The sequence below is a fragment of the Astyanax mexicanus genome, chromosome 2 (assembly GCF_023375975.1).
Source record: "Astyanax mexicanus isolate ESR-SI-001 chromosome 2, AstMex3_surface, whole genome shotgun sequence".
NCBI classification, from domain to species: domain Eukaryota; kingdom Metazoa; phylum Chordata; class Actinopteri; order Characiformes; family Acestrorhamphidae; genus Astyanax; species Astyanax mexicanus.
Window position 1 is genome coordinate 36,967,677 of NC_064409.1, and position 13,253 is coordinate 36,980,929.

The 13,253-nt window shown below is 37.5% G+C and overlaps 1 protein-coding gene across 8 annotated transcripts in view; it reads left to right on the forward strand.

Moving 5' to 3' along the window:
- anks1b (ankyrin repeat and sterile alpha motif domain containing 1B) overlaps positions 1 to 13,253 on the forward strand; it is a 441,679-nt gene that overhangs the window by 354,333 nt on the left and 74,093 nt on the right. For all 8 annotated transcript variants that reach the window (XM_049474291.1, XM_049474289.1, XM_049474290.1 and 5 more), the window contains one exon: positions 3,143 to 3,295. In XM_049474291.1, coding sequence (XP_049330248.1) covers positions 3,143 to 3,295 — 153 coding nt within the window. The remainder of the gene's footprint in view (positions 1 to 3,142; positions 3,296 to 13,253) is intronic.

Consider the following 13,253-nt stretch of genomic DNA (forward strand, 5'->3'; position numbering starts at 1 on the left):
AAAAAGTACCGTTTGCATGTTGAGCTAACATGTGGAAAAAGGTGCTTTGTTCAGTTGAGACAAAAATTAAACTTTTTGGCCAAAATGCAAAACGCTATGTGTGGCAGAGAATTAATACTGCACATCACTCTGAACACACCATCCCCACTGTGAAACATGGTGGTGGCAGCATCATGCTCTGGGGCTGCTTCTCTTCAGCAGGGACAGCAAGATGGTCAGAGTTGATGGGAAGATGCATGGAGTTAAAAACAGGGCAATCCTGGAAGAAAACCTGTTGGAATCTGCAAAAGACTTCAACTTCCAGCAGGACAACGATCCTAAACATAAAGCCAGAGCTACAATGGCATAGTTTAAAACGAATCATATTCATGTATTACAGTTTTTCTCAATTGGTTTGGCTCATTTCTTGAAACTGAGATGACATTCCTATAACTATAAGGTAAATTAGCCAAACAGACTTACAGTTCTTCGCAACACTTCAGATAACCAGCAAAATGTCATATGTCTCACAAAACGTTCATTCTTGCTTCAAAATGAAGTCCCTCTCCCATATAAATAGTCAGTACCATAAAAATGGCATAGATCCTTCTCAATTGCTTTGGCACATTTTCATTCATTTTGTCCTCCTGTCAAAATAAACTGGACGGTGCAGCAAAACTACATGGATCCTCATCAAATGGTCATATCGCTCCAAAAACAGTTTACCCATGTGTCAAAACTAATTTCCTTTCTCACACAAATCATCAGTGTCCCCATAATGCATTGTCCCTTTGGCATTGTGTAAGTACTGCAAGTCAAAATGCTTAGATGTTTTGTCTTTTTGGCAGAGGTCTAGCTGAAGGAATACAATTTTCACACTACACGTCTTTACACATTACTGTAGGTAGAAAAGAAAAGAAAATACTAAGGAAAATGTATCAAATATACTATGTATACAAAATACAAAAACCTGCAAAAACAAAACAAAATACATTACAGTATGTAAAAAAAAACAGAGACTGTAAAAAAGATGGACGCTGTGTCGCCGTTCCCATTCATTTAATGAAAATGAAGCCAAAATCTTCCTCCATGTTGGTGATCCTGACACCCGATTCTGCGCAGTAGAGACCAGAGGAGGGAGAAAGACTGTGGAGAGACAGCCTACTCATTTAAATAACCCCGCCCCTGAGGGCTGCCTCGCCGTCACAGACTGCAGAGCGAAGCAGAGCTAATGGTCTGTTATTGGTCCCACCCATACAATAACTACACCGTTTTGAATAGAGCTGAATAACGTTTTAAAAATGAATTCTGTGGGGAAATAAAAATTTGACAAAATAATCAGAGGTTTCACTAGCTGCTGCATTTAAATAATGGAGGTATAATTACAGTATATTAGAACAAAAACGTGATTGAAAATTGTCTGTTTTGCCATTGAAACCTATGGGGATGGGTGGAGTTACACAGCTTTCTGAAACCGAACAGCAGGGGGCGCCCGACCTGGGGTGGCTTCACTTTTGAGAGACGATGCTCTGTCCAGCTATACACAGTCTATGAAAAAACAGTCAAGCATCACAAATGCAATACAGTAAAATTCTGAATACTCTGTGTCACTCCCCTCTCTCTCTCCTGGTCATCTTTCTGGCCATCCATTCACTGCTGTTTGGCCACAAATTCTCATCAACATCGCATCTGATGTGTTCTTTAGCAATGCACCTTGGGAAGAATGCCTGAGCCATCCTCTACACTGATCGCCTGTTATATCATCACAGAAGTAGCATAAAAGTACAAGCACCAGGCCAAGCTGTATATATATACATCAATGCCAGCATTCAAAATCATAGACAACACCTGTCAGGTAACAAACTGATGGATTGGTCACCTGTAATGTGAGACACTCCTCCTCGTCAAAACCTGCTTTCACCTGTTACCTACTCACCTGATTGTCATGAATTTATGAAATGTTCCAAAATATGTGTTCTGTATTGTAATACAATTTCTTAACTCATTTTGACATTTGAGCAGACTATTCTGCAGATGATGACTTATACGATGAAATTGTGCTGACATGTTTTGGAGAGAACAACCATTACACTGAGAACCAACCAATTGGGATAGACCAACTAGATGCATTCTTTTGGAAAATGTACTAAATGTAGGATGATTGTGTTAAGTGTAGGCTACTTGTACATAACCATTTGCAAAGATGTACTAAGTGCTTGAGACATGTATAAAGCATTTGAAATGTGATGAAAGCAATGAGAAATGCCATTCTGTTGTGAGGAACCGCAAGTTAGTTTGGGGATTTGTCCATGTTATTTTGATAATGTCATCTCAGTTTCAAGAAATGAGCCAAACCAATGGAGAAAAACTGTAAGATATGACCCAGTCAAATTCCTGACCTAAACCCAGTCGAGAACTATCTGTCGGCAATATCTCAAAACTGCCGTTCACAAATGCTCTCCATCTGATCTGACTGAGCTTGAGCTGTTTTGCAAAGAAGAATGAGCAAAAATGCAGTCACTAGATGTACAAAGCTGGTAGAGACTCGGGGGGGGAGGGGGGGGGGGCTAAATACTTTTGCACACTGCACATTTTTTTAGTTTTTTATTTTGAATCATGCATAATTTTCTTTCACAATTGTACACCACTTTGTGTTGGTCTTTCACATTCCAATAAAATATTTTTATGTTTGTGGTTGTAATTTGAAAAAGTTCAAGGGGTATTAATACTCTATACTTTAACCTATATCAGAGCAATATTCTTGACAGTGATAGTGTAAGCTTAATTCCTGACAGCACCACAGTAGTGGTTGTTTTGATTTTGTCTGAAAACAGCTCGTCTCAGCACCTGATATGCAAAAAAATTAAAGCTACTCTGATGTTCTATTATCACTCGATTCTCTCCTGTTTTGATGTGAATTTGATGGAACTCGGCATTCTTGGCTCGAGTCCACTGCTGAAGCTCATAACCTCCACAGCTGGTATTAACGGAAAAAATAATTAAACTGGATCATGATTAAACCCATAAAGCCAGTACTGAATCTCTGCTAATGGTGTAATTAAGGCCTCAATCATGTGACCTGATCTTTATGATGGGCTGCAGAGCTCTGTGTTATATTGCTGATGAGACTCTGTATGACACCATCTATTTATTCCTGTTTCAGGTGCGGCCTATAGGTTATGATGGTAATAACCCCACCTCAGTGGCTGAGTGGCTGGAGTCTCTGGAGCTTGGAGACTACACCAAGTCCTTCCTCATTAACGGCTACACGTCCATGGAGCTGGTGAAGAAGATCTGGGAAATTGAGCTCATCAACGTGAGTCCTGAAATGCTTCTCCTTTATAGTCTGTCTTACAGTTGTTATTCATGTATGTGCTGGTTGTTATCTAGTCCAGAAGTTTCAAAACATGTTCTGGGCGTGGTCTTTGTCCTGCTTCTTTTGGTTTTCTCAGTCTCATCACAGCAAATCTTTGCAGATCACTTTGCGATTTCTGTGAGTTAGACCAAAGATCCTCTTTCTCTTTGTTCAGACATCAAGCCCCATAGATTTCCTGTCAATAGTCAGAAAGTGACTATTTTTATAGGTTTGATATCTAAAAGCACTGTATGATCATAATAATCTGAATATAGGTTTAAAATGTGTTGCACCAAAATATCCTGGTGATCCACTGCAGTTAAGATTTGAAAATATCTACATTAATGTTTTCAGTATTTTTGCCCCAGTTGTCCAGTCTTGCGTTATGTACCTTGTGTCTTTAAGTCATTGCATTTATGGATGGAAGTTGGCCTGAATTCATAATGAGGCGTTTAACCCCAGTAACAGTTAAGCATGGTGGTGGTAGCATAACGCTGTAAGGTTGTTTTGGCTACTGTTAAATTAATTAATAAATAAAGGCCTATCGAGAGAACCTTCAATCGCTTTGTTCTGGCCCAGATTTAATCATCTAAAACAGTATGAAACACATTGATTACCTGAAAAATGTTGCACAATATGCCTTTTTTAATAAGAATTTTTTTTGTTAGCTCTTTAGCAAACGTTTTTTTACAGAGCAACAAACTGTAGTAGGACACAAAGATTCATAAATGCTACTCCTAGGCTGATTATTCACACGTGTATTGTCACTGTGGCATTCAATGTGGCAACATAAGCAAATATGACTACAGTTTAAGCACACAGATGAGGTTTGGTGAGTTAAATTCTACATGATCCTATGCAATTTGTTTGGTTAGTTTCTTTTATTCCATAAACTAGTCCAGTCTTACTATGATATGTCTCATATCAATCCACATTGCATGTAGATTTATGCAGATATACATTGTGGGCTTTAATAATAGTTGGAACAAAATTGTCCTCCTGTCCAACAACAGCATCGTTCCAGCCGCTCACAGGCTGTTCTTGTTTTTCTGTGGAAAATAGAATTCTGAGTAATGAAATTGATTTTGCACAATGAAATCAGCAGTGCTAAACGCTCTCACTCTGGGAAAAGTGCATTCTTATGAGCTCCACAGGAGCTAATTTACACTGGTGCTCTTACTGAATAGCTGTGAGGAAAAGAGCAGCAGTGCCGGTTGTGCGCTGTCTAACTGCGTTCCGTGAGTGTCGATCAGCGGCTGTGTTTGATCAGAGAGGGAGGTTATGTGATGATGATGATGATGATGATGATGATGATGATGATGATGATGATGATAACAGGGAGGAGTGTTTGGTATATGGTGTGACATGCTCTATGACACACACACACACACACACATGTCAGTTTGGTCTCATATATTCTCCGGTCTCCATATCCAACTGCAATTACTGCAGCCTAGAGCCTGAATGCTGCTCTCAGGGCCATGCTGATGAGAGAGAGAGAGAAAAAGAGAGATAGAGAGAGAGAGAGAGAGAGAGAGAGAGAGAGAGGGAGATAGAGAGAGAGATAGAATTATATAATGACGTGGGTTGTGATTTCATCTCACAAAACCACCCACGCTCTGTTTAAAGTAGCCCATGGACTGGTGCAGTGGGATGTAATACAGCCGTTGCCACAAGAGGGCAGCAAGGAGTCAAATATGAAGTTTATTGTCAGTGTGTGTGTGTGTTCATGCTTTGCTGTGTATTTGCATAATTGAGAATGCGGAATATGTGCTTAATTTATGAGTATTAGTGTATAGTGTTTGTATCATCTTATCAGTAAAGAAATGATGCCAGTTTATGTAATTACTGTAATATTAATAAACATATTTCAAATATTACAGGAACTCTCATGGTTCCTGTAAATCAATTATTTAATATTAAATTGAAAATGTTATTGTTGTATACCATTAAAAGTAATTCAAAAAAAGATGAGACCTAAAACGGAAGAAAATAGGTTATTATAAATGTGTATGTTGTACTGTATACTGCTCATTATCTTAAAAAAAAATAAAAATAAATTTAAACAAATTCAAAATCGTGTGCCGGACAAAAATATACTGAAGACTCTTTGGTTAGAAATTAAGATATCAGTCAAAAGTTTGGACACACCTTCTCATTCAAAGTTTGGTACCACTTTAAAATAAGACTACCTTTATAAATGGTTTATAAATGGCTTACACGTTTATTAATGGTTACTAATTAGGTTGTAAATGCCTTAAAAATCATTAATAATCAGTTATAACACATACGTAGAAAATGGAAACAATGACCAGTTGTTTGCCAAATAGTGAACCCACACCCATCTATATTGTTTAACTTTAGATCTTGTCAGATATTCAACTTACTTTGTTTTCTCCATCTAACTCAACTTGCTTCTCCATCTCCATATTCTTCATCAGTCAACATCAGTTTAACCATTTAACTCCCAAATTTAATCATTCCACCACTAACTGATTATTAATGATTTTTAAAGCATTTACAACCTAAACCCTTTATAAAGGTAGTCTTATTTTAAAGTGGTACCCAAAGTTTTCATTTACTTTTTTTTGACCTACATTATAAATTAATATTGAAGTTGTCCAGACTATGAAGGAACACATAACGCATCATGTATTAACTTTAAAAGTAAAAAAAAAAAAACTAAAATACTCTGTGAAGCATTCAGGTGTTCTTACCTGGGGAGCTGTTAACTTGTGGTTTCTGAGGCTGTAAACTCTGCGGAACTTATCCTGTGTAACAGAGGTATCTCTTGCTCTTTATTTCCTGGGCCGGTCCTGGTGTTTTTGATGATCTCTGCGACTGCACTTGAGGATATTTCTGTATAAATCTTTACTTAATTGAGTAGTTTTTGCCATTATGTGGATTAAAACATCACTAAAATAGGGCTCTTCACTGTATATCAACCCTACCTCTTCACAACTTTACAACTGATGCTCTCAAACACATTAAGAGGCAAGGAATTGAGGTAATTAACACTTGACAAGTTCAGCACAGCTGTTAACTGAAATCCATTCCAGGTGACTCTTCCTCATAAAACTGACTAAGAAAATCCAGATCCAAGATTTGAAAGCTGTCATCTAAACAAGCGGTGCTCCTTTGAAAAAATATAAAATAAAAATATATATATTCTGGTTTGTTTAACACATTTTTTCATATAATAATTCTATAGGTTTTCTTTATAGTTTGCATAACTTAAGTATTAATCTGCAATGCAGAACATTTTAAAATAATGAAAAACACAACATTTAAGGTGTGTGCAAGACAATCAGTCAAATCATAAAGTAAAACACAGCAAAAAAAACAATTGCCATGGATACACCTCATGGTTTTTATTATTGTTGTCAAAAAGAAAACAATAGTACCGTAATTATTTTACATTATTTGAATCTTGCAGATGTTATTTACATTGTATGCAAACGTTATGATAAATCAACCAATAATATTGCTCCAAAATGACAAAATTTAATTGAATTTTATTTTTTTACATTGACTTAATGAAAAAAAAAATTCTTCATCCTGTAAAGTTTCCATTTTTATTTTTTTGCTGAGTAAATGGATATAAAAACATGCATTATTTGAGTTTATGTGCTCTATTGGAAATCAACACATTTGTCAACAAATACAGTGGAATTAAAATATCAGCCACTTTAAAAAGCATCTTAGTCTTAAGATAAATCTTTACTGGTTGAGAGTGTTTAGGGTGAAGCCTGATTACTTAAATTAGATTTCCATGACAATATTTTTTGGGGAACCAAAGATCAGTTTGAAAGGAAACTGTAACTTCAGACTAAAGTTTTCATACATAATAAAAATAATAAAAAGAAGAAAAATTTAATTTCTAATGCTCATAAATGTTATTGTTATTGGTATTATTTTTTTTGTTATTGCAGTAGTATGATTACTCTTGATGTTTACACTGCAGAGTTCCATTAAAAGCTCTAATCATAGTATCACTAGTGTGTGTGTGTGTGTGTTTTATGTGTGGTTTTATGTTCCCCTCCGGCGTCATGCTTAAGTAATACACGGCTTTGCTCGGCTTCACACAGCTTTATTAGTGCTGACTGTTTAATATGGGTGCTGCTCTCTCCTAATGACACATCTCCACACTCACAGGCTCTGTCACACACACCGTGCTGTGTGTATGTTTGGTTGGAGTGTGTGTGTGTGTGTGTGTGTGTGTGTGTAATGAGCAGTGAGCAGTAGCTGGTTGAATATGAGCTGTGGTTACTGTAGTGTGAAGAACTGCACACACAACCCAATTAAGGAACAGACCATCTTCACTTTTACACACTGACTTTAAGACTAGGTTTACTCTCTCTCTCTCTCTTTCTCTTTCTCTCTCTCTCTCTCTCTCACACACAATATACACTGCCTCTCTAGGTCAGGTTATCCACTCACATGGCTTTTCCTACCATTGCTTTGCTGATGACACCCAGCTATACCTGTCGTTCTCACCTGAAGATAACTCAATCTCTGCACGGATATCGCAGTGTCTCTCTGACATATCCTCTTGGATGAAGGAGCATCACCTTCAACTAAATCTCTCAAAGACTGAACTTCTGCTTATACCAGCTAAACCATCCCTTCAACACAAGTTCTCTATAACCATCGACTCTCTCTCTCTCTCACCGACAAAGGTTGCTAGGAACCTGGGTGTTATTCATCACGCACCATGTGGCCTCAGTTGCTCGATCCTGTCGCTTTGCGCTTTACAACATCAGCAAAATTTGATAGTTTCTGACGCAACAGGCCACCCAACTCCAAATTAACCAGAATGCAGCAGCACGTCTGGTCTTCAACCAGCCAAAACGGGCACATGTCACCCCGCTGCTCATTGAGCTCCATTGGCTACCAGTTGATTCTCGCATCAAATTCAAAGCTCTTACAATCGCCTACAAGGTGATGACAGAACAGCTCCTTCCTACCTGCACTGATCACTCCTGAAGGCTTACGCTACCTCCCGGCCGCTGCGCTCCTCCAATGAACATCGCCTCACTTTACCAAACAAACATTCACACAAAGCCCAAATCCAGACTGTTCTCATACAGAGTCCCCCAATGCTGGAACAAACTACCTTCCACTACCAGATCAGGAGAATCTCTCGCTATCTTTAAGAGACTCCTGAAGACAGCTCTTCTAACAAACTCTAACTACTTTTAACCTCATTTCCTTCTTCCCCTCCCTCACTCCTCTATCCTATTATGTCCCTTTAACCTCCTTTATGCCCTATCTAAAGATGTTTTACCTTCTATTATTTCTGTACTTCACTATTGTAAGTCGCTTTGGACAAAAGCGTCTGCCAAATGTAATGTAATGTAATGTAATGTAATGTAATGTAATGTAATGTAATGTAATGTAATGTAAACAAACACAGAGTCTTGCTGCTGCTTACTGTTTTGTTCACTCTGTCTCTCTTGATTTCTGTCTTTCTTTTTCATTCCTTTTTGTTCTTTCTCTCGATTTAATTCTCTCTCTCTTTTTATATCTCTCTTCCTTTCTGTATATTTCTCTCTCGATTTCTCCTCGATTCTTACTTTTCACTTCACACACTTCACACACAGTCTTACTCTCACTCACTGTTTTGTTCTGTCTCTCTTGATTTCTGTCTTTCCCTATAATTCTTTATTTCTCTCTCTTAATGTCTCTCTCTCTCCCCCTCTGTCTCTTCATCTCTCTCTTTCCCTCTCTTCATGTCTCTCTCTCTCTCTCCCTCTTTCTTCATGTCTCTCTCTCTTCATGTCTTTCTCTCTCATATACACACACAGATTTTGCTCTCTCTCTCACTGTCTTGTTCTCTTGGTGTCTCTTGATTGGTTTGGTTTCTTTCTTTCTTTCTCTTAATTTCTTCATCTCACACTCTCTCTATCTGTCTTTCAATTTCTTTATCTCTTGTGTGTGTGTGTGTGTGTGTGTGTGTGTGTGTGTGTGTGTGTGTGTGTGTGTGTGTGTGTGTGTGTGTGTGTGTGTGTGTGTGTGTGTGTGTGAAGGGTGATGCAGGTCACTGTAGGGACATTGTGAATTTTCTTCTAATGAGTGTATGAACTCAGCGCACATCAGAGAGAAGCTCTGTCCCTGAGCTCAGCCGACAGCAATCTGTACTGCAAATTCTGCAAATTACCAACACACACACACACACAGAGGGAGATATAGTTGCTAAGGCAGTGTTAGGAAAATTGGACAAGCAGGAGATGTGTATTTTGTGGTTTTATGTGAAAAAGAGCGTGCGTGTGTGTGTGTGTATGGGTGTGAAAGATGTTTGTATCATGGGGAAAGAAGTGAGAAGCGAGAAACAGAACAGTGAGACAGGCAGGAGAACAGGATGTTTGTCGTTTGTGATGATGAGAGGCAGAGAGAGTGCAGCACTGCTGTGCAGCATTTTAATAACAACAATAACTGAGATCCATCCATCTTCTTATCCACTTCTTTCTGCTCAGGGTTGCAGTGGGTCCATCACACACAGGATACCACACTCAAACATTCACTTACACCTAGAGGGAACTTAGCAGAGCCAATCCTCCTCCCTCATGTAGTTTTTAATAGGTGAGAGAAAACTGGAGTAGCCAGAGGAACTGAAGCAACAGGAAAACAGACATGAGCAAGGCAGAGGAGAACCGTGTAACATTGGTAAAGGTCAAACCCAGAACAGTCAGAAAAAAACACAACAAAAACAACAAGAGTGACCTATACACAGGCAAGCTACACAGACGAGTCTGTTGGCAATACTTTGCAAAGGCATGTACAAAACAAATGGGTATTTATACAAAGAATAAACAAGAAACTGGTGTAAATAATCCTGAAATTCTGGTTAATGGATTTGTGCATTCTGGGAAAAGTAGTCTATAAAGTCTCTGCCTAAAGACCTAAAGTGACCAGAGTGGGGATCAAAAACACAACCTTAGTCCCATGGAGCTGTGCAACACATGCACGGCCTACACAATCACCAAGAGCTTAACTGAAAACATTTCATATATAATAGTTAATTAGCAATAGATAAACATATAATACCTGAAAATCTTTCCTATATAATAATTAATTAGTTATTGAGCAATATATAGAACATGTAATACCTGAAAACCTTTCTTATATAATAATTAATTAGTTATTAAGCAATATATAGAACATGTAACACCTGAAAACCCTTCCCTATAGAGTAATTAATTAGTTATTGAGCAATATATAGAACATGTAACACCTGAAAACCTTTCCTATAGAGTAATTAATTAGTTATTGAGCAATATATAGAACATGTAACACCTGAAAACCCTTTCCTATATAATAATTAATTAGTTAATGAACAATAGATACATGTTATACCTAAATACCTTTCCTATAGAATAATTAATTAGTTATTGAGCAATAGATAAAACATGTATTGTAAGTAATAATGTAAAAGAACACTAATATAATCATCTTATAATCAACTTTTTGCTTCTCCTACCTCATCAAACCAGCTGCCCCTCCTCCTCCTGTCAGTGTACACTACAGACTTCATTAAAGTTTAAATGGACTCAGACTATTTGGAACTGTTATAATCAATACCACCTTTAGCCGTTTACCTCCTTTTTTTCCTTCAATAATATATGAGCAGTCTGACCACAGGAGGATGGGTCCCCACTAGGAGTCTTGGTTTCTTCCAAAAGTTTCTTCCTCCAGCTCTGAGAGAGTTTTTCCATTGGCCCGTTCATATGGGTGAGGGGTATGGTTATGCGCTATGTATTGTTGATCTCTTGTTCTATTATTGGATAATATTACCAACTTCTCTCTGGTCAATGTTGCGACTCAGTTCCAGAGCCTACCTGAAATCAATGGAATCAAGGCAGAAATACCCCTAGACAGAGTGCCAGTCCACCACAATGCACCACACACACACTCATTTGCTCACACACTCACCCTAGGAGACCAATTAACAAAAAAAAAACAGTCCATCTACCATGTGCCTTTTTTAAGGGGAAAACTCTGGGCATCCAAAGGAAACCCACACAGGGAGAACAAAAGCTAGACCAGCTAGAGCATGGATCAAACCAAAAATCCCAGGCCCATAGACTAAGTGAGATGCAGCACCACCATGCCAAACCTAATTCTATTTCTATTTCTAATTTATTGGTATTCTGGATTGTTCCCACCTTCCAAAAACACACATAGTGGTTAAACTGGATATGCTAAATTTGACCTTGTTGTGAGGCAATGTGTGCTACCCTGTCTGTGTAGATGGTCTAGCTCCCTGTGTGTTCCCTGAAAGTCTAATCGATTGGCTGTTGTGATCCTGACATCACATGATAATGCTGGGGAAATTGACATACAGCTCTGGAAAAAATAAGCGACCACTTGAAGGTAATGAGTTTCTTTAATTTTATTAAATTGAACAATCTCTGGAATATAATCAAGATGAAGATGGATGATCACAAGCCATTAAACCAATCTGAACTGCTTGAATTTGTGCACCAGGAGTGGAATAAAGTTATTCAAAAGCAGTGTGTAAGACTGGTGGAGGAGAACATGCCAAAATGCAGTTATTCCACCAAATATTGATTTCTGAACTCTTAAAACGTTATGAATTATTTGAGATCTGAAAGCTTAACATATTTTTTGTTATTTCAGCCATTTCTCATTTTTGTAAATGCATGCTCTAAATGACAATATATTTATTTTGACTTTAGGAGAAATGTTGTCTCTAGTTTCTAGAATAAAACAACAATGTTCATTTTACTCAAACATAAACATATAAATAGCAAAATCAGAAAAAAATATTCAGAAACTGAAGTCATCTCTTAATTTTTTTCCAGACCTGTATGTCCACAGTGTAAAATTAATCTCATTTTTTTTTTTTTGCATAAAGCATAATTTCTTAATGTATTTCAAATATGCTTGTTTGGAAAAGTAAAAAAAGTGTGTATATAATGTGACTCTCACAACAAATCTCAAAATTAACAAATGAACGGTTGCATTTCACTACTTTACACACTAACAAGTGCACTATTAAATAATGCTCCTGAGTCTTAATTGTAAGTAGAAATTGGTATCAGTATTGGAAACTCATACTCAGTTGGAAAAAATTATATTGATGCATCCCTATTCCACATCCACTACAACACTACAACAATAAGAAGCGCATACATCTTCTTTTTTCCATCACAGAGGGACTAAAACACAGGACAGTACAGGACAATAATATGATTCTTAATAATTATCTTAAAGATCTTCCTCTTCTACTTACAAACAAAGAAGTATTATTGTTTGAAATGTTAAAATGCACTCAGTCTATTGCATTCAGTGGGCTATTATTTCAGAATGCTTTAGTTATCGTCAGTATTAAGTGTGACTTCTAAGGGTTAAATCTTCCTACTGTTTGACCTGAAGGGGTTTGACATGAAAGCAGGGCTTCTGTTTTATCTGATCAGTTAATTAATTCTGCTCTGTGGCAAGGGTGCGGTTAAATAGATTTGTATTTGTGTGGGGATTATTAAAATACCACAGTGTCACTCCTGTGACCTTCTCTGAAGTATCAGTGCTGATCTCCTTTGAGGGAAGGGGAGTAGGAAGGAAGGAGGGTAATGCTGAACGTGAATGAGATGCAGTCAGTATGGTAATGATGATGTTAAACACGGAGCTTGCTTTCACGCTCACAGCTTCATAATAAGACAGACCTGACTCATGGCTTTTTTTTTGTCTATTCATTATTTTTCTATAATATAAGGAACACTCGAAAGAAAGCGTTAAAATTATTACATTTTATTACATTTATGATATTTGATTTAGGCGCTCTATCTTACACCCTGTGCAAAGTGCATTGCAATGCTTATTGCTACCTTACGTCCTGCGAACAGTCAAACATTTTCACACCTTGGGCCTGAGTTGTTTAAATTGCAATAGTGCAAAG